Source organism: Epinephelus fuscoguttatus, linkage group LG3 (assembly GCF_011397635.1).
Source record: "Epinephelus fuscoguttatus linkage group LG3, E.fuscoguttatus.final_Chr_v1".
Taxonomy (NCBI): domain Eukaryota; kingdom Metazoa; phylum Chordata; class Actinopteri; order Perciformes; family Serranidae; genus Epinephelus; species Epinephelus fuscoguttatus.
The window spans coordinates 27,100,393-27,120,323 of NC_064754.1; the positions used below are offsets into that span (position 1 = coordinate 27,100,393).

Sequence of the window (19,931 nt, forward strand, 5' to 3'; positions counted from 1 at the left end):
TGTGGTAGTTATGTCTCTGTGTTTCCTCTCTTATACGAGAAGAGCCACCCAACAGGTGCCAAGCATGAACTCTCGGTTAGGATTCCTTTGGTGTTCATTGTTCAGGAGGTTTTTACTGTGAGCAGAATTTTCCACAGAGGCTTTCACCTCTCTAAAACAAATGGACCCAATGATTGAAATTGGTATAACTCAGAATAAAGCAGTTTCATTTTAAAAATCTGTGTTTTTCCAGTTATATCTGGCTCATCGCAGTGGGGCTGCTAAGTACGGTGGCTGACTTGAAAACACAAATGGCTCTGACTAAAGCAAGTGTTTGGTTTGTCTGTTCTGGGCTACTATAGAAACATGGCAGTGCAACATGGTGGACTCCATGGATGAGGATCAACTCCCTATGTCAATATAAACATCTCAATCTAAGGAAACAAAACATGACGATTTTTATTTTCATACACAAAAGAAAACATACTTATCATATTACATTCCATTTCTGCCAATATATCGCCCTAAATCCTACACACTATTATGTCAGACTTGGTCCCCACAGATTATACCATTACCAAAACAGTGCTTAGTGCACAGACCCCCACCTTACTCTCACTCTAATCATCACTACATCCTGTGTGGATTAAGCTTGCATGTGCACTTGCACTGTGTGTAGTAAACGTGCCCTCCCTGCCATGACACCAGAGGATTAAGGAGTGTGGTTTATTTTAGATCTTTGAGCCTCAGAGTAATGAGCATTTGAGATGCAGCAAAACCCTTCATTCCCCTTGTCTGAGGTCGCACACGCCTTTTGCAGCGTGCCGTGCCACACCCTCCTGCTGCTCAGGTATAAGACCTTGTCAGGATGTCTGATGACTCAGGGCAGATGAGCACTGGTGGATCCCAGCAGCAACACACGGACTGCTGACCCCTGCATGGCCGAGGATGCATCAGAATATCTTGCGTCCCCCAGTCAATCGGTTTCCTCCTTAGTGTCCTCTGCTTTCTTCTTCCAGAACTTCAAACGCAAAACTGAACTCCTATCCTATTTAATCTTGTGTGTTGCCAAAATGCCATTTATACCACCTGTGTCGATTGCACGATCTGTGTCAGGACTGACCGGGAAGGAGAGACCAATCACCAACAGCTCATCTACATCTACTTTGACTAAGGTCCCAAGAGGCGACAAAGGCAGCTCAGTGAAGGAGCGACTGACTTCGAACCTGAAGCAGCTGGGGAAAAAGAGCCAACCCAGGAGTCATCTGCCAACCGCCAAAGGTGTGTCAGGGGCAGAGCTGCATGCAAAGAGAAGGGAAAGACTGCTGCCTTCATCACAAACAGGCAGTTTTCCTGCCTCCAGCTCAGGTGAGTCCCTGTCTAAAACACAGCAGCACAAACTTGCGAGCCAGAGCTCTGTGAAGAGTGAACCAGAGGTGAAGACAAGGGCCAGGCATCAGGATGAGGTCCGTTTCACGCTGACTCTCACACCTGAGGCTGTTCTGCTGCTGCAGCGAAGGAACAGTGAGAGACGTCAACACTCAGCGTCCAGAAATGCTGGAAGTGGAGCTTCTGGAAACGCTTCTGATTCCAGGCGCAGGAGGGAAAACGTCTCTAAAAGGCATCAACCAGCAACACAGAGACACAGCACTCCAAGCAGCAGGGTCCCGGCTAAAAACAACAGTGATGCTGAACTGGGAGACATAAGCTCGATTGTGAAAATCTCACTTCTGAACGAGCAGCATAAGTATGATGATGTGGAGTATGAGGAAGAGGAGGACCATGGTGTGGATGAGCGTGTGGTGCTGAAATGTACAGAGTGGCTGCGCGGGTTGGAGAACACACCAGTTACAGTGGGACACAGCCTGAGTAAGAGTGCAAGCGGTGTGAAAAGTTTCTAAAGTTGAACGGAGAGTTAACTCAGGTGTTGACTTCCAACCTGAGAATGAACTGCAGTTTCTGTTTATGTGTTGCCGTTTGAAGATGTGCTTGTTATTTATCCCCCAATGCTTTGTGTTTACTGGGCCTAGTCCTGTTAAGATATTCATCCATTGCTACAGTGCTGAAGTTTTTATGACTCTGTCGGAGAATTCAACAAGCTCACGAGATGTTCTGTTCCTGCTGCTTTGTTTGATCCATGTTCTTCTCCAAGTCAGAGGGGAAATAAAACCCAAGACATCCAAATTTGCTCTGCACATTTTAACACCTGATAAGTACCAGCGATATTTTGCCACAAGGTCACATTTTAAAACTTTTTTAAATTTGAACATCACAATATATCGGGTTATTTGCAGAACATTTGAGTCACTAAACAGTTTTATTCTGTTACTAACAAGGTGCAACAAATTATGTTTCTAACATGCTGACACATGAAACCACGCGTTGATAAGATACACCTTTACCACTTTATGAGTGTGCATTGTGCAGAGGGAGGTTTTTTTTAATAATCTGATTACATGAAATGCAATGTGAAAGACAACTCTTCCCTGACTGTGTTGTAGATACGATAGATAGGCACCTCCACCCGGCCGATCTACACTGTCTTGTTCTGGTTCTCCTGGGAGGGATAGGAAAACCTGGGTCAGCTTTCTAAACCACAGTATCCCTTCACACTTTGCTTCCCTATTGTGTAACTTAACATACATGGCAGTAAACCTGTATCAGTTCACATTAAAATGGTGGCCACGTTTAATCTCTTCAACCCCAGTGACTGTCCAACTCATACTATGCAGCAACAGCTACTCAACATTCTTCAAACCCAAAATTTTATTTAAATTCAAGAGGAGATGCAAAACTTCCCCAAGATTCCAAATAAGATGAATTTCACAGGAAGTTTTTGTAAAATAATGCACAATACATTGAAAATATTTTCTTTTAATGCAGTGGTGCAGCCATAAAAATCACAGAGTCTTGGGTTTGAGGATTTCACTTGGTGTAAATATATAGCCTCACTGCAACATGACACAGAATATATGTGACACCGTCAGACAGAGTGGAATAAGATGATTTTCAAACCTTTAAAACAAGTGTTCATTTGAATGCTTCTCCGTCATGTGTGAATCTTTTTCTCTGCTGTGTAATCGAGTTTTACAGCGTGACTTTACACCCGTACCTCATGCTGATAAGTTATCAATATATTTTTGTAAAACTTGCATAAAGTTTGTAACAGAAAAGGTATATTGCACTCAAAATAAAATGACAATTCCTTCACTGTTTCTCTGAGGCATTAATAAAAAAGGTAATAGCTTTCGGCACTGACTTATATATATATATATATATATATATATATATATATATATATATATATATATATATATATTTGTTAATTATTTTTTTTTTTTAACTTAAGTATTTCCTGTAATATATATACTAAATTCTGTACCGCTTTTCTTTACTGTGGCTAATGTTGTGTCAGTCACTGTAAGAAGCTTTGTATGGACTTAGACGTCAGCTTGGCGGTTGCTGTACATTCCCCCGTGCACAGACCAAGTGTGCTTAGTGGCAGCTTATCCACCTGGGAGTCAAATGTTACAACACGTGTGTTTGTTTATCAGTGAGAGCGTGAGTGAGTGAAGGATGGAGAGAGGTTGAATGTGTGATGTTCAACTAATATGTTGATTTTAAATAATAATTTAAATCTTATTTTTCCCCCCAAATGATGGTATGTGTTTCATTTAAGGTCTGTTGAATAAATAAGATGAAAGATAAAGACACAGTACACGGTTGCATGGTTGATGGATACATAAGCAGATGGACGGGCATCATTTCCAGCGGTTGATTCGTCGCAGCTGTACGTACGCCAGGAACATGCAGACCAATATGATTCCCAGCAGAGCCACCTGGTTCTGCCAGAAGCCCCACACAGAGTAGTCGATGTCCTGTCCTTTCAGGAACAGCTCCCCTGGGATACTGCAGCACAGACAAGAGAGGCTCAGTGTGTGTACGTGTATGTGTGTGTGTGTGTGTGTGTGTGTAATTGTGTTTTAAGTAGTGGCTGTGTTATCGCCCCGCACTCACATGGTGTTGTTGCTGTAGAAGAGCTGTCCCTTAAACTCGTTGATGAATGCAGCCTGAGAGGGACAAAGAGATGTGCTGAAAAACTTCCTCGCTACAGATAAAACACTGATAAAATTCAACCTCGGTGAACTCATTCTCACAGCCACGCCCCTCTGCTCTCGCTTTGCCTGTTTTCCATATCTTACATTCAGTCCGTATCTGAAGATACTGATCCATTTCAGCCAGGAGAGCCAGCTCAGCATGGCATTGAGATTGACAAGATAACCACCAAAGACCTAAAGAGAGGGAATAATACACTTGTGAAAAATATAATTCTACTATATATATCTTCAAGAGTGCACATTATGATCTCAGTCATGTATATTTTATGTGCGTGTCTTCTCAGCGTTTCACCATCATAAAGACGAAGGGCAGAGCAATGAGGATGTTAGCCATGGCAAATGAAGATACGCTGGCAGAAACAAGGAAGGCCAGACCGACTCCTGCCAGACTGACCAGAGACATGGTCAGGGAGAAACACATGAAGGCCTCAAAGGCAGGCTTCAGTCCTAAAAAAGTGGTGGATACATGTAAGCAGGAAGACAGACATGACAATGAGAATGTACATTTTAATAAAATCCAGAGAATGGCTTTTAGCAGGTTCCCCCTGGTGGGGTCAGACATGGCTGAAAGGTCAAATGAAAGGTTCCAGACAAAAAGAGATCACCAGTAGGAGCATAAATTAGGAGGACATACAGAACTGGAGTCAGGCAGCTTCCTGTCATCTAGATTTTATTCCTTAAAACTTGAATGCCCTTGGGATGAAGCCGAACTAATGCAGAGAAAATCCTGGACTGTTGCTGCTTTCTAGGGCTGTACTGAATGCCCTTTCATTACGTTCGAAGCCTCTACTGAGGGTTTCTATTGAAGCTTTAATTGTCTTACCATATTTTATGAGGTCATCACCCTAACAAATACCCTTGAAGAAAACCCTCAATTTTAATAAAGTGATTCACTAGATTAAATGAGTTGGATGTGATGCTAACAAGCAAACATCAGATGTCCTAACCTGCTCTATATGTCAGTGAACACGCTAAGCAACATGTAACTTGCTTTTTGCCGCTGTTAGATTGCTGCTAGACCGCCACCTGCAGCAAATGAATCTTCTGCTCGCACAGCCCAGCTTATTTTTAGCATGGGAGCTAACCAGCTAATGGGGACAGCAAATAATATCACTGCTGTTTCACGTTATCACCACCAACCGGGAGAAAACCACAGCTACCTAACAGCTACCTAGCTTACTGGAGTCTGATCTATCGCAGCAGGGCCTGTGCTAGTAAGTGTCATTCCCAGTAGGACCTCCCGTGTGTAAGGCTACAAATGTCTGCTATGGGCTCCCTCTGTAGTCATGTCTCACCTCATCTGCAACTGTGCAGAAACAGTAGGTTTAAACAGAATGAAAAGACATGCAAAAAAAGAAGCTGTGCAGCACTCGAATGTTCATTTACAATTTATTACAATGCAATCTCTCCTCATATGCATTATACAATATGGTGTGCATTCCTGGTGTGTACAGTACATGCTTGGATGTGTGAGACTTACCCATCATATAGTAGGCGATGGCTGAAAATACAAAGATGGGGATGATGCGATTGGGAATGAGATCAGCGAAGATCTTGGACAGGAAGTAGACAGAGGTGCGGTAATAGCCACTGGAGTTCTCGTGACTGTGACAAAAAATGAGCAAAGGCTATCAAGAGACATGTAAATACTGTGCCACAGTTAAAAAACACATGGGATTATAAAAGATTTATAGGATTCACTGACAATCTATAAGTACTTAGAAACAAAACTATATGGCCTGTTAAAGATTTATATCTTCTGTAGGAACCAGTGGGCTTGGGGCCGAGTGCCGCAGACAGAAAAGGGAAGCCAGACAATACTTTAAGTAGTATTAGGACATAGCTGTTGTTTGTTGTACAATAATAAACATGTAGAGTAACGTCAGCCTTATCCTTTAAATAGCCTTAAAAAGAGAAGTGAACCACATAGATGCATCTGGGCATTGAACCTGCACTTCAACATGCTTACACACACAGCCTTTATCTTTCACTCACATGAAGATTGCCCTTTCATTTATAAAGAGCTCCACAGCAGAGAGATTCCCAAACACCATGTTGATGATAAGGAAGAAGAACGCTCCGCTCCTGTCGTCCAGAGAGAGAGAGAGAAAGAGAGAGAGAGAGAGAGAGAGGTATTTGATTATCAGTTCATCTGATGGAAAGTTAAGAAGAAAATGTCACCCTGACGTGGGTTTTATTCCCACAAAGGAACAAGTATAACAGCAGATTCAGGTAAGACTACTGTGAAATGTTGTCACTTGCTGAATACAAATTACATGACACCTTGGCTTCTTATATGGCTCATATGGCATAGCATTTTAAATTGAATTCAGCTTTCATACCCCAGTGCTACATACTATTTTTTTTCTTTTTACATTTTTATCATTTTTGCATTGACAGCCTAAGCAATTATTTTTGCATTCAAACAACAAAGAAAAACCTTTGATATTATGTTCTATTTTCATAAAGTAATGTTGTATTTTGGTGGGCTGAGGAAAGGTGACACAGTTATGACAGGAGTGTGCAGAGGTGAAAATAGAGCAGACACACTGTGCTGAAAACTAGGTTGGCTGTTATGCTGTCTGTTACACGTACTGTACCTGTTCTGTAGAGCCTCGGGCAGTGTTAAGGGCATTTGGTAATAAATGAGTCCCACCAGAATTGCAAAGAAGATGTTGAGAGCCAACTGGGCATAAGAGGTCTGAGGGTTCCTCAGAGTGTTCAGCACTGTCCTGCCACACACCACACGCATCTGTCTCACACATACACACACACACACACACACACACACACAGGCAGACAGAAGTTATATTTTATGGGTATGATGACAGTTATAAATAGGGTTCATTCAGCGGGCAGCCAAGCACAATATCTTTCCAGCTGGCTGGCACAGTCATTGAACTCTGCTATGCAACATAGACTCGCTTCAATTTTGGGTAATCACGAAATGAATCACAACTGAGATTTTAATTGCCTCAAATGGATAATTATCTCATATAGTTTAAATGAGAGAAACATGTTTTGTCCAATATCTTTGATGTGCTTCTAAATTGTGGAGTTCACTGACCTGATAGAGGAAAGAGGTAGCATAGTCGACTGGCTCCTCTTCACGTTTGAGCCCTTCAGCAACGCTCTGGTTTACATGGTTCAACTCCTCAAGCACATCCTGGCACAGCTGCGACTGGCGGTACTTGGTTGCCAGTGGGTTATAACACTCTACTGTAGAAAAACAGAGAAGCCGTTACACATCGGCATGTTGTAGATAAGGACAGCAAAATAAACATAGTTAAAATCACAACAACCCTTCTTCCAGGAGTTATGCTAAGCTAAGATAATCAACTCTAGGTTCTGGCTTCATACTCTTTGTACAGACAGGAAATCGATCTAATTCTAAAAGAAAACAAGTAGGTTTTTTAGCCGTCTAGTTTTTCAATCATCTAGATAACTGATTTTAGTCCAATCTGACTTTGTTACGCAGACGTGTTCTTACCCACAAATTACCAAAAAAACATGCTTAGAGCATCTGTTGGTGTGATATAATGAAACTGTGTGTGTGTACCTGCAGTGGGTGATGTAAATGTTGATTTCGCCTCTCCATTTGTGATGTCCATGAAGAAATCAGCAGGGTTGTCAAAGGACTCAATTTGGTAGCCTGTACCAAAACACACATACAATACATGATACAACATGTGCAACACTGTGATGAGTGCCTCTATAAATGCAAACATTATCCCGACATTCATTCATCTTCTAACCGCTTCATCCTCTTGAGGGTCGCGGGGGGGCTGGAGCCTATCCCAGCTGACATCGGGCGAGAGGCAGGGTACACCCTGGACAGGTCGCCAGACTATCGCAGGGCTGACACATAGAGACAAACAACCATTCACGCTCACATTCACACCTGTGGACAATTTAGAGTTACCATGGGAGGAAGCCGGAGTACCCGGAGAGAACCCACGCTGACATGGGGAGAACACGGAAACTCCGCACAGAAGGGCTCCCACGCCCGGGATTGAACCTCTTGCTGTGAGGTGAGAGTGCTAACCACCACACCACCGTGCCTCCCCATTATCCCAACAGGGTATTAAATAATTTAAATAAAACAGTAGTTCACCATCTAGACAACCAAGTTTTTTTTCATTTTATATGGCAGTAGCAGAATATAATGTATGAATATTTAAATATAGAACAGCAGCTAAACTGAGGTTGCTGACTGTCGAGCACCATGACATCAGAGGCAATAGAATAACTTACCCTTTTCTTTATAAGGATTCATAATATTATATTCAGACATATTCCCAGTCAAGATCCTACACCTTTGAGATTGAGTTTATTAGCATTCACGCTCAATTAACAACTGAACAGAAGCAGAACTTAAATGAATACAAATAGAAATATATCTATGCATGACGGTACATCATATATTTAAACTGTAAATTCTCAAATAATAAATGGGGCCTTTACTTACTTCAACTGCAGATGGTACCAGGCTTTTATTTGAAGCAAGCTTATATTAGAGAGAGGCCGTTTTAAATTCATTCTATTTGACTCTACCTCTGTCTTTTTTGACGTGTTTCCATTTCCTCTGTTAAATTTTTGTTACTGCATTACTCAGCACTTTCTGTATCTGTTTAAGATTAAAGCCCCCGTTTTAGTGAAAAGAATCCATTCATTTCTTTATAAAGCTTTTATTAAATATTTGCATGGATCATATTGTTGAATTTATATAGGTAATGGACATGTGCATTATTCTTAGTTAATGTGCATTTTTTTTGGTGTCTCGGGCACCAGGAGTTTATCCACCTTTGTTTTCCCCCATTGCCTGTATTTGTTGGTGGTGACCATGCCCCCGGCCATTATTTGAGAAAATACAGTAAAACCATACATATCTATCTATAACTGTGTACAAACAGGCAGCCATACATTCATACTTGCGCATACCTATCAACAAATACAACCATACATTACTACACATTCCTACCTTGCATAGTAAACACACAGACACACTCATACCAAGGTTTGTGAAGTATTCCAGTGTATGATCTGCCGCTCCTGCGTACACCACCTCCCCTTTCTGCATCAGAGTCAGATGGTCAAACTGTCTGAAGATGGAGTAGCGTGGCTGGTGGATGGAGAAGATCACAGTCTTACCTCTTCTGGAGAGCCTTAACACACATATGGAAATTTGTTTTTATCCATATTGGTAGAGAAAACACAAACACGGCAGTGTATGGTGAAGATGCAGCAGATTTGTGGGGCATCAGTAATAAAGCGTTGTCATCTTCAGCAGCAGTATGCTTTAGTATCTTATGTATATATGTAGCATGTGTTGCCTGATGTGAGATAATTTAGAAATGATGCTGTACTTGTGCAGTAGATTGATGATACAGTTTGCAGTGTTAGAGTCCAGTCCGGTGGTCGGTTCATCCAGAAACAGCAGAGAGGGAGAGGTGATGAGCTCCATCCCAATGCTACACCTCTTCCTTTCACCTCCAGATACACCACGCAGAAACTCTGTCCCTATCTGCACACACACATACACAAAACACTTAGGCGCTGAGATTAACAGCAAGGCTGAAAAACAGTAAATACTCCTGGTAACAGGGGCATAGATTTCGTTTCAGCAGTGGGAAGGAGCACAACTTAAACGGTGGGTTGGGGGTCCTCTGCCAGCAAATTTTGAGCATCAAACACTGAATTTACACTGTTTTTTTTTATTTTGAACTTTTGTAAAAGTGGAAGACCTCTGCAACTTACTTGTTTTTATTTGGGTGGAGGGGTGTAAATGTCCTAAATATTGAGGTAGACATCCCCCCTGCACCTCCCCTGAAATCTATGTAACTTGTTTTTAAACATTTAGGCTTTAAGCTGTTTTAACGTCAGTAGTTTTACTTTTGAATACTGTAAGTCACTTTTCATAGACTTTGCTACAGTTGAAATATAGTACACCATTACAGAGTACAAGTAAAGGCATGGCACCCATAAATATGAGACAATGGACACCTACAGAGCTGTTCAAGGTTCACCAGTGAAGATTTGTGCACTTTAATTTGAGCACTGTTCTCTCCTATGGGTAGTCATAAAAAAAAAGTAATGTAGATAGATTTTCTTGCAAAAACACTTTTAGATGAACTACTTGTTCATTTGCTCCTGCTCATACTTAAGTAAGATATTAGGAAAGTTAAAATCTTCAATGTTGAGTAAATACTCCTCCAGCACTGCAGTACACTGAGTGATGTGCAGCTACTATGCAGTGTGTGTATGTAACACTGTACCTTAGTGTCTGCACAGTCTGTAAGGCCCAGGTCTTGTATGATGGCATCTACTCTGCTGTTTTTGTCCACGGTGGTGTGTTCCCGAGGGTTGAGACGCAGGTTAGCACTGAACAGGAGGTTCTCCCTCACAGACAGAGTGCCCATCAAGATATCATCCTAGAGGCACATGGGTGATGAAGGCACAAACAACTCAGAGAATTCCAAATTATAATAACATCAAAAAGCGTTTGTGTATGTGTACCTGGACCACATAAGCAGAGCTGAGCCTGAGCTCAGACGTGACGACTTTGCCATCCACCATCACTCTTCCTTCCTTCAGTCCAGCAGGGTCTTTTCTTCCTGCGATCACATCCAGGAGTCTGACAGTAAGACAAACAATATTCATGTGGGTGTGTGTGTGTGTGTGTGTGTGTGTGTGTGACACAGTGCCTGTGTGTTTGCATGTTTCTTACGATGTTTTGCCACTTCCGGTGGCGCCCATGATGGCATTCATCCCAGGTCTCATGATGCCACTGCAACAAACAACCAGCACATCAACAATCTAGAATGAATTCTGTCCAATTGCCATGATATATCGTAGCTTTAAAAGCCAAAGATAAACCTTCAAAGGTCCAGTGTGTAGGATTCAGGGGATATATTGGCAGAAATGGAATATAATATAAAAAGTATTTTCTAGTGTAGTGTATAATCACCTGAAAATGACAACTGTTGTTTTTTGTCCCCTTAGAATGAGCTGTTTATATCTGCACAGGGAGCAGGTCCGAACCCACTGAGTGCACCATGTTGCACTGCCATGTTGTACAGTAGCCCAGAACAGACAAACCAAACACTGACTCTGGATAGGGACATTTGCGTTTTTGTGTTGGCCACTGTAGTTAGCAACCCCTCTGCGACAAGCAGCATAAGAGAAACACTGATTTGTAATGTAAAATTGATTTATGTAGTGTTTTTCCCAGTTTAAATTCCTAGGTCTGTTTGTTTTGAAGAGGAAGAGACCTCTGTGGATAATTCAGCTCCCAGTAAAAACTTTTTGAATGTCTGGATCTTAAGTTACGAGAGAAAAAGGGTGAGCACACATTAGCAGGCGCTCGTCTTCAACATGCCGAGCCGCATTTTAATGTAAAACTGCTTTTTTCAGTTATTGCCAGGTTTCATAAGCTGGTCCGTTTGTTTTGGAGAGGAAGAGACTTCTGTGGATAATTTAGCTCCCAATAAAACCTCCTGAACAATGAACACTGACGGAATTCAAATGGGGAGAAGTTTCAGCTGGTTGCAATCTGCAATCCTCACCACTAGATGCCACTAAAGCCCCCCTAAATCTTAGACACTGGACCTTGAAACTGCAACATTCTCATGTTAAAGATTTACATTCACAAGTCAGGCAATTACGGGTTACATTTAAAAATGATTACATACAACTGTCCAACACCTGATAGTATTTTTTCATGAAACCATGCTGGCACCATTGTTTAAATATTTCTATAATGTTTCCACTTCAGTATTACCATATGGTAATCCAGACACAGATTATCTTTCACTACTCATTAGATTCAGGCCACCACATCCTTACATGTGCATGAGTGGATGACAGTATAATTCATAAAAACATCTTCATTGTCCAGTTTTGACATTTTGCAGTGGAACAGGAAGTACAGTAGCATTGAGCAAGTACTACTGAAATTGAAATTTCTGTAATCTGTAATATTCGGGGCCTTTTGAATGTCATTCATGCTTTGATTACTTCAATTCAACTCATTGTATGTTGCCTAAAAGGCTCTGGCCAAAAGCTCTGATGACAACAGCATGAAAATACAGATGTATAATGTAAATGCATCCCATTTGACCATCTTATACCAGGACATGTTTGACTTTGTTTGTTCTGGATTTTCTTTTTTTGTCTAAGCTTTCCTCAATAATACACAAATAAACAGACTGACAAAGTTCCTATAAAATGTATTGAATGATATAACGGTTCAATAAAATGAGCAACAAACACACAATCTCATAAAATACTTACTGTCTGATGTATAGCAACCATGGTGCATACGATATTAAGGAAGAAGCACCTGGAGTGTTGCCTCATACATGTAGCATGCTAACATACAGTCAACACCAATTGATAATGCAGTCATTACATATAGTGCTGTGGGTAGGTGTGTGTATACATGTACACACTCACAGGTAACTATCATGCCCTACCTTACATCGTTGAGGATGTGTTTTTCAGCACCTGCCTTGCGGCAGAACGTCGTCTCGTGAACACAGTAGTGCAAGTTGCTAAATGTAACGGTTGGCCCTCGTTCCTGGAAATACTCTTCAACATTGCAAACAACCTTCTCCCCCTGAGACATATTTAAAAAAAAAAAAACAGTAGAATTTGCAGCAAGAAGAGGAGTCAGAAATAGAGATTCAAAGAGAGAGGGGTACAGTCCGACGCAGAGACCAGTGCAGTCAGACAGAGAGAAAGACAGAGGGACAGGTGAACAAGAATGTAATCAGTGAGTTACTGTAATAAATGTAACTGATCTTTGGACTCCTCTTTAATCCTCAGCCCCTAGAATTGTGGTTGTTGTCAAACTGACATGACATTGAACTTTCCTCCTCAACATCTCGGACCAACTGTAACTGCACCCAAGAAGCACCACAAGCTATGTGATAAAAAGTGATGATAAGGGATGACGTTTACACGGTGTATAGTGTTATCCATCTCTTGACAATATCTGTTAATCTGCTTTCAAGATCATGGGGGACCATGAGGGGCATTCAGGTTTGGTGATAAGGCCCTGCCCTCAGTCAGCATAATTCCTCCCAAAGGTGTTGGATGGGGTTGAGGTCAAGGCTTTCTGCAGGCCAGTCAAGTTTTTACACACCAGCCCAGCCCAGCCCAGCCATGCCCTGTATTATTAAGATTGTCCTTAGAGCACTATTTAACTTCTGAAAGAAGAAATAATACACTGTTAATATTACTCTCACAAATGAAAAGTTGCATTAATAAGTCATATACTCTCTGCTCAGAGGTTTGGCTTCCACGGCCTTAATTAGTCTGCTACGATCAGCAGCTTATGGTGGCTAATTTTAAGTAACAGAATAATGGATGTTACTGAATCATTTACTATCTTGATTGTTCTTTATCAGTTCAGATACTGTAGTAGCTCTTTGTTTTAAAATTTTTGAATTTGAATTGTTTCTTTTTTCCCATATTTTCTGTAGGAACAGTAACTTTTGTACTTATTGTTAATGTACCAAATCACCAAGACATATTGCCTGTATGTTTTTTTTATGATTTCTGTGAGTTGTCATTATCCTACAGTTGTCACTTGCCCCCAGTAGCAAGTTTAACAGTCTTAAACTGAAACTACAGGTTGCTTTAACAATGAAAAGCAGCCTCAGACCCAAAGCACACAGTAAGTATGCAGTGTAAACAGGACAGGGGTGTCCTTATACTTTCAACTACATATCCTAGTGGTCCACATTTCCATGGCCAGGCTGCCCCCTGCTGAGCAGAATGCTGTATGGCCGGCTACAGAGAATCTCCTGGGTGGGATCAACTTTGTTTTTCTCTGACCTTTTCTCTTTTTTGTCGTTGTCCAATCAGGCTTCGTGTTCTGCACCAAGAACCGCCTACAGAAATCTCCGCAGCCTATCACAATTCTAGTACAGCGATATGGGCGTGGCCAGTTCCAGAAATTCTTAGGTGTTGTCATCGTGCTCTGTAGTTTCGTGTGTTTTACACTGGGCGTACGGGCGGATTTAAACATATGCACAATGCTACTTAACCAACGACTCCTTTTCTTCGTTTCTGTAGATTGTTAGGGCTGTTCTGATAGAATACAGAAGAAAAGACAGTTTAGTTTCTCCGGAAACCAACCGATTCTATATTTCACTCGAAGGCTAGCTGCTAAGCTACTAGCTGACGCCTAACATTAGCTATGGAGGAGAAGAAGGAGGAGGGAGAAGCGGAGATCCAAGAGCACGGCCCCGAACACTGGTTCTCAAAATGGGAACGGCAGTGTCTAGCAGAGGCCGAAAGGGACGATCCAAACGAGGAGGAGACGGAACAAAGCCAACAGAAACTGTGGCACCTCTTTCAGAACTCGGCCACCGCGGTAGCGCAGCTCTACAAAGGTCTGTACCAACGATACCTAAGTTCAAGTCAAGCTAGCTAACTGTCAGAGCTAACGCTAATGAAAGCTAATCCTGCTAGCGGAGAGAGACACAAAGGGCACCGGCTAGGCTAACAGTGGTAGCTATTCGCAGCTGTTTCTCCACATCTAGGTTTGTTTTCGTGGTTGTTGGGCGACACCAGAATGCGTATTCTTTTAATTGTTAACAAAATCGATATGGTTCTCCCGTCGATATCGTGACCCTGTTTCGTTGTTAGCCGAGGGAAGCTAACGCTAACCTAGTGTTAACGCTAGCAGCTGCTAACAGCCGGTCACCGTGTCAGAGTGTGGGACAACAGGGCTGAGTCTCGCACACAGTGGCCTGAGCTGTCAGAGGTCCACCAGAGCCCAGTGTATTTACAGGAACTCGAGTTAAGTGGTTCTCAAACCACCGGCTAACTCGGCGGTGTGTGTATTCACTGTTTAAGCACATTTATTCGCCCTGTTTGGACACAACATGGCTCACACTAAAATGTTTTTGTCCACCCGTTAACAGTTACCTAGCTCGTCAAAATGGCGATACACAGGGAGGAGTTTGCCGACTGAAAACAACTCGTTTGTTGATAGTCTAACGAGCGTTAACGTTAATTGTCGCAGTGGTGTGGAGTATTTTGATAAGTAACGGCACGATGACATTTTGTTCCAACACACAGTCCTATGGCCTTTTCCTGACGACTGCATTGTTTCAAATACAATATCAAGTACAAAATGGCGATGGATTAAAGTAAACATTTTCTTGTTAAAGTCTCGTTCTGCCCTGCAGAGTGCTTTGAACATAACGATGATATCGTGTTGCTCGGAAATAACTTGGGTTCCTGTCAGCTTCTGCTATTAGCACATACTGAAACGGGAAATAAACGTAGGCCTCCGTTTAAATCGTCTATATTTAAAATGGTGACATCATGGTTGGTTAGATTTGACCAGCAAGTTATTTGCTGGGTGTAAAATGAATGTTCAAGATGGCCTTGTTCACCAAATTGCCAGACAGGCTCTTGACTACTTGTCAAGTGCAGTCATTATCCTCCACTTAGTCTAGAAATTCTGCTTGGCAAAATGCTTCTGCTTCCACACTCCCCCCGCTGTATGTTCAGACTGAAACACAGCTGCAGCTTCATAAAAGTTAATACCAGTGAGTCATTTGTAAAGGAAACCCTATGGACAGCTCCTGCAGAATATAGATGTAAGGATTTGCTGTCAAGATTTAAATCATCAAAGTTATGATTGGGAGTGGAGAACTTTGTAGGCAGTGAGATTTTGATCTTGTGTTTTTGTTGCAAGCCCAATCCTTAGCTGGGGTGTGTTATGTGTCTCTGCTGTTTTTTCCCTAACACTATGCTTTGTCTGTGCAGCACTCTCCATAAGACCATTGAAATTGTTTGTTTTTAGGTATAGAAAGGGTATAATGAGACCTCGGAAGGCAGCCATTAGATTAAAACTTGAGTTTGAAAATGCTCACCTCCGATAATACCATCACTGTTAGTTTCCTCTTTTGGTATACACACATACAATTGTATTTTCTGAAAGTAAAAGCTTGAACACCTCTGTTGAGGAGAGCTTGAGAAAAGGATTGTGAGGTATATGTAGCAACAATGACACCAGTCTATCATTGGAAAGTTATGACAACCTGACTCACAATGTGAATTTAATTTACAGACCGAGTGTGTCAGCAGCAGGGCCTCTCCCTCTGGGTGCCCTTCCAGAATGCAGCCACAGCTGTCACTAACCTGTATAAAGGCAAGTAACTCTGACTACTACCTATCTTGTGGATCAGTGTTTGTTTTTGTTGCAGGAAGTACTGTATGTAAATAAGATTGGTGTAGATGAACTTTGTTTGTAAAACCATTTGTCCTTGTGTATCATCAGAGAGTATGGAGGCCCGCCAACGGAGCTATGACCTGGGCATTCACTTAGGCCACCAGCGCAGGAATAAGGATGTGATTGCATGGGTTAAGAAACGCAGAAGAACTATCAGGCGCGAGGACCTTATCAGCTTCCTGTGTGGCAAAGTTCCACCTCCACGGACAGCACGCGCCCCGCCAAGAGTTGCTATGGTGTCTGCAAGCCGACCAGCACCCCCAGAGACAGGCAGCTCTGTGGAGACTGACCTGCAGCCTTTCAGAGAGGCCATAGCACTGCATGGTAGGTCAAGGCGCCACGTTCAGCAGAAAGCTGTTGTGTTATAATAATGAGACGCTTAAGTTAATATAGTTTTCTGTGGCTTAATTCCTTTTTTTCTGTTTAATTTCAGGCCTTAGTGGTGCCATGGCAAGCATTTCTGTGCGTTCTGGTCCTCCCGGTTCCCCAACTCATCCTGCCCAGTCCCTCAGTCGTCGTAGGAATGGTCTTCATGATGTGGACCTCAACACCTTCATTGCTGAGGAGATGGCGCTCCATTTGGATTCCACAGCCAATCGTAAACGAGGCCCTGCCCCCTGTAGTGATGTCATCACAGACTCACCCACTCATAAACGTAACAGGATGCTCTGAACTTTTCCTACACCACTAATCCCTCCTCTGTCCTCTCCTTGGTGGCCGACTGGACAGATGATGAGGACTGATGCCTTGGCCAACCATCGAAATCTTCCTCCTTTTCATCTTAGTTGCAATGCTACAAATAAAAAAACGTAACTATTACCAATCCACGCATTTATCCCCTTCTTCATTTATCTTTCACCCCTCTCTGTTGTCTCACAAATCCTCTTCATAGTGTTCTGTTTTTTCCCCCAGAAAATGTTCTTTGTTTGTTGCCCCCAGTAGATCTGATAGAGAAGCGAGCACACATCACACTTGAAATCCTTAACTTGCAGAATGTTGCATTGAGACATTGTTTATTTGGCCGGGCTCCTTTGTGCTTCACATCCGATAATCAGATGAAACGAGCTGATTCCCTACTGTTTGCAGATCTCTTCCCCTCATTCCTCAAGCATACTTCCTCCTCCTCCTTTGTGGAGTGCTGGCCAAACCAGACTGGACTGAAACCCGGGCTCCTCGGGAGGCTGAACCACCTCCTCGCTGTGTGGCTCGACTCAAAATGCTTGTCAGCGTGTGTATCTCATTCTGCTGCTGCTCTGTGTGTTTGCGTATCTGACAGCAGAACTGCCACTTACTGTGTTGTACTTGTCTTTGCCTTTGAGAAAGCTGCTACAGTATCTCTGGTTGTTGTGCAACAGTGAGTGTGGGTGTGCGTGTGTGTGAGAGTCTGTATGTGTGCTTGTGGATGTGGGGTTCTAGCAAATCCAGCATCCACTTGACCGAATTATTTCCTACTTAAATTCATCCTATTCTTTTTTTCTTTAGTTGCTCTTTGCAGCCCAAATCCAGGGTTTTATCACAAAGCAGGTCAGTCCAATTTACACAGACAATGGTGACTATCATTACTGTCAGAGTGAGCTGACACTAAAAGTAGTGGGGTGACAAGAGACAAGCAAGAGGTATTTTCAACAAAGATTTGTAAAGTACCCATGCCCTGCATTCTTATTTGCAATTTTTTCGATCACACTGTTGCTCCTAGGTATTTTCATGTTTACAAATAATCCAAATATACACTATTTCCCTGACAAATCAGAATACATTTGACCGAATACTGGATCTTGCATATTTGCATTAAGAGCAGTAGAGTGTTTCAAAGCTTGTATTTTACCTACTTTGTTTACATTTGGCCCTTTGATGAGAACATTATCTGGTGCATAATTATTATTTTGCCTCTTGTATTTAAAAGGGTCACAACACTTTCACTTGTGATTTCAGCTTTAAACCTAGAAAATTACAGGGGGCAGCTGCCTGTGAACTAGCTGGGGCCGACGGCTGTGAGATTTTACTTTGCTTAGCCAACTCATGGACTATTGTGTGTGATGGTTCAGCAAGGCTTGGGACACTTGTTTTGCCAATTTCACACACTGCTTTGTGATACAATCTTGTGTAATGTGTGTAAATAACATGTAGGTGCTGTTATATGTGGTACATATTGTAAAAAGAAGTGCAAATCCATTGGGATGTCCATGTACAATAACTATTCTGACATTAAAGAAAATACAAGCGTTTGTCTTTTGAGTTTTCTACCAGTTGGATTTGGTGTTTTACTGACTCTTTGCACCATCTGCTTGGCAAGGTCTTATTTCAGTTGAGGATAATCTTACCTCTCAAACGTAAAATTTCTGAGTTACCTCGGGCCAGTCTCGTAAAGGGATAAAAAAGGTGCAATGAAGTGGAAAAACCTGAGAGTTTCAGCTATTATCTATCACAGTGCCTGTTCGGTTAACAAACGCTGATCCTTTAATCATCTCTTAGTCTATTTGAAAAAACTCGATAGTTATTATGTCATCAGTCGCCAAGGGCAGAAGAATAAAGGCTCTACTGAGAGGTGGGCACAGTGGTTGTATATCTCGGTTTGTTATTCTAACTGCTCTATTGCAGAGTTCTGTGAAAGCAGGTTGTCAACAAACTTCAAACAAATCTTGAGATCATTGTGCAGTTCAACCTTGCGGCCACACGGGGGTGATGCAGACTACTTTGTCCTGCTTTCCCTTTTCCCTCTGAAAGGAAGCTTGTGCTGCCACATTCGCTGACCTGAAATGCCATGTTTATGGACGGATAGCAAAATGATTTAACATGCAAACACAATTTTGATCAGTACTGTTCCGTTTTAGCAATGTGCTGCAAACTTATTTTAATAACACAAAAGGAAGCAATTAAAGAAAATATCTTAGTGTTAAAGAGCCAGTTACAACAAATATAGGCTGCCAAGATAATTCAATTATAATTACAAAATCATGAACAAAAATACGGCATTTCAGGTGTCATTTGGGGTGGCTTAGATTAGTTGCAGTTACACTGATAAAACTAGAGGTTGTTGTGTACCTTCTAGGGTAATGACATCTTTTAACACAGAAATAATGAGATTAGGACAGACCTCGAGCAACACGGATACCAAGACAGTTTGAAAGCATGTCACCTCCGCCAAGAAGGCTGTGCTCTTAGTCCTGTTTGTGCGTGTCTTGGTGAGAAGACATGTTTAAAAGTACATAACAGAGCCCAGAGGAAACTTTTTGTATAAGGTTAACACCCAAACCATCCAAACTACAAGGCCCTTGAAGGAAAATTATTGTCTTTATCCACACCTATCTGTCCAAGTAGGCCACAACAGTTTCCACCTACACAGATATTCTCACACTTATTTTTTAACACTCCTACAAATTTCATCCAATCCTTACCAGATTTGGTGCATAAAGCCTACAGGACCACTATGCAAAAAGTTATTCCTTTGTTTTTTGATTCCGCATGCTGTTTTCCTGTGACACATGCCAAATTTTTTGTTTGCTGGTCCTATTTAAATGTAGATGATGCACAATATGCACATCTCAACTTGCTGCATTCCTGTAAAATTCAATAGCATTTCA

The 19,931-nt window shown here is 41.9% G+C and overlaps 3 protein-coding genes across 3 annotated transcripts; 2 read left to right on the forward strand and 1 right to left on the reverse strand.

Annotated features, from left to right (window-relative positions):
• The first annotated feature begins 1,052 nt into the window (after positions 1–1,052).
• LOC125883630 (proline-rich protein 18-like) lies at positions 1,053–1,880 on the forward strand. The gene has a single exon (XM_049568071.1). The coding sequence runs from the start codon at positions 1,053–1,055 to the stop codon at positions 1,878–1,880; it is 828 nt and encodes a 275-aa protein (XP_049424028.1).
• Positions 1,881–3,370: 1,490 nt separating this feature from the next.
• Positions 3,371–12,723, reverse strand: abcg2b (ATP-binding cassette, sub-family G (WHITE), member 2b). Its single transcript, XM_049573002.1, has 15 exons — positions 12,572–12,723; positions 10,825–10,884; positions 10,614–10,731; positions 10,373–10,528; positions 9,464–9,621; positions 9,111–9,262; positions 7,657–7,749; positions 7,165–7,313; positions 6,698–6,849; positions 6,093–6,182; positions 5,578–5,702; positions 4,390–4,544; positions 4,182–4,271; positions 3,997–4,049; positions 3,371–3,888 (listed from the first exon to the last, which is right to left on the reverse strand). The coding sequence occupies exons 1-15, from the start codon at positions 12,721–12,723 to the stop codon at positions 3,741–3,743; spliced, it is 1,851 nt and encodes a 616-aa protein (XP_049428959.1). The 3' UTR covers positions 3,371–3,740.
• A 1,329-nt stretch (positions 12,724–14,052) lies between these two features.
• Positions 14,053–18,585, forward strand: zgc:77849 (telomere attrition and p53 response 1 protein). Its single transcript, XM_049573003.1, has 4 exons — positions 14,053–14,497; positions 16,189–16,273; positions 16,403–16,674; positions 16,784–18,585. The coding sequence occupies exons 1-4, from the start codon at positions 14,302–14,304 to the stop codon at positions 17,020–17,022; spliced, it is 792 nt and encodes a 263-aa protein (XP_049428960.1). The 5' UTR covers positions 14,053–14,301; the 3' UTR covers positions 17,023–18,585.
• The last annotated feature ends 1,346 nt before the right edge of the window (positions 18,586–19,931 follow it).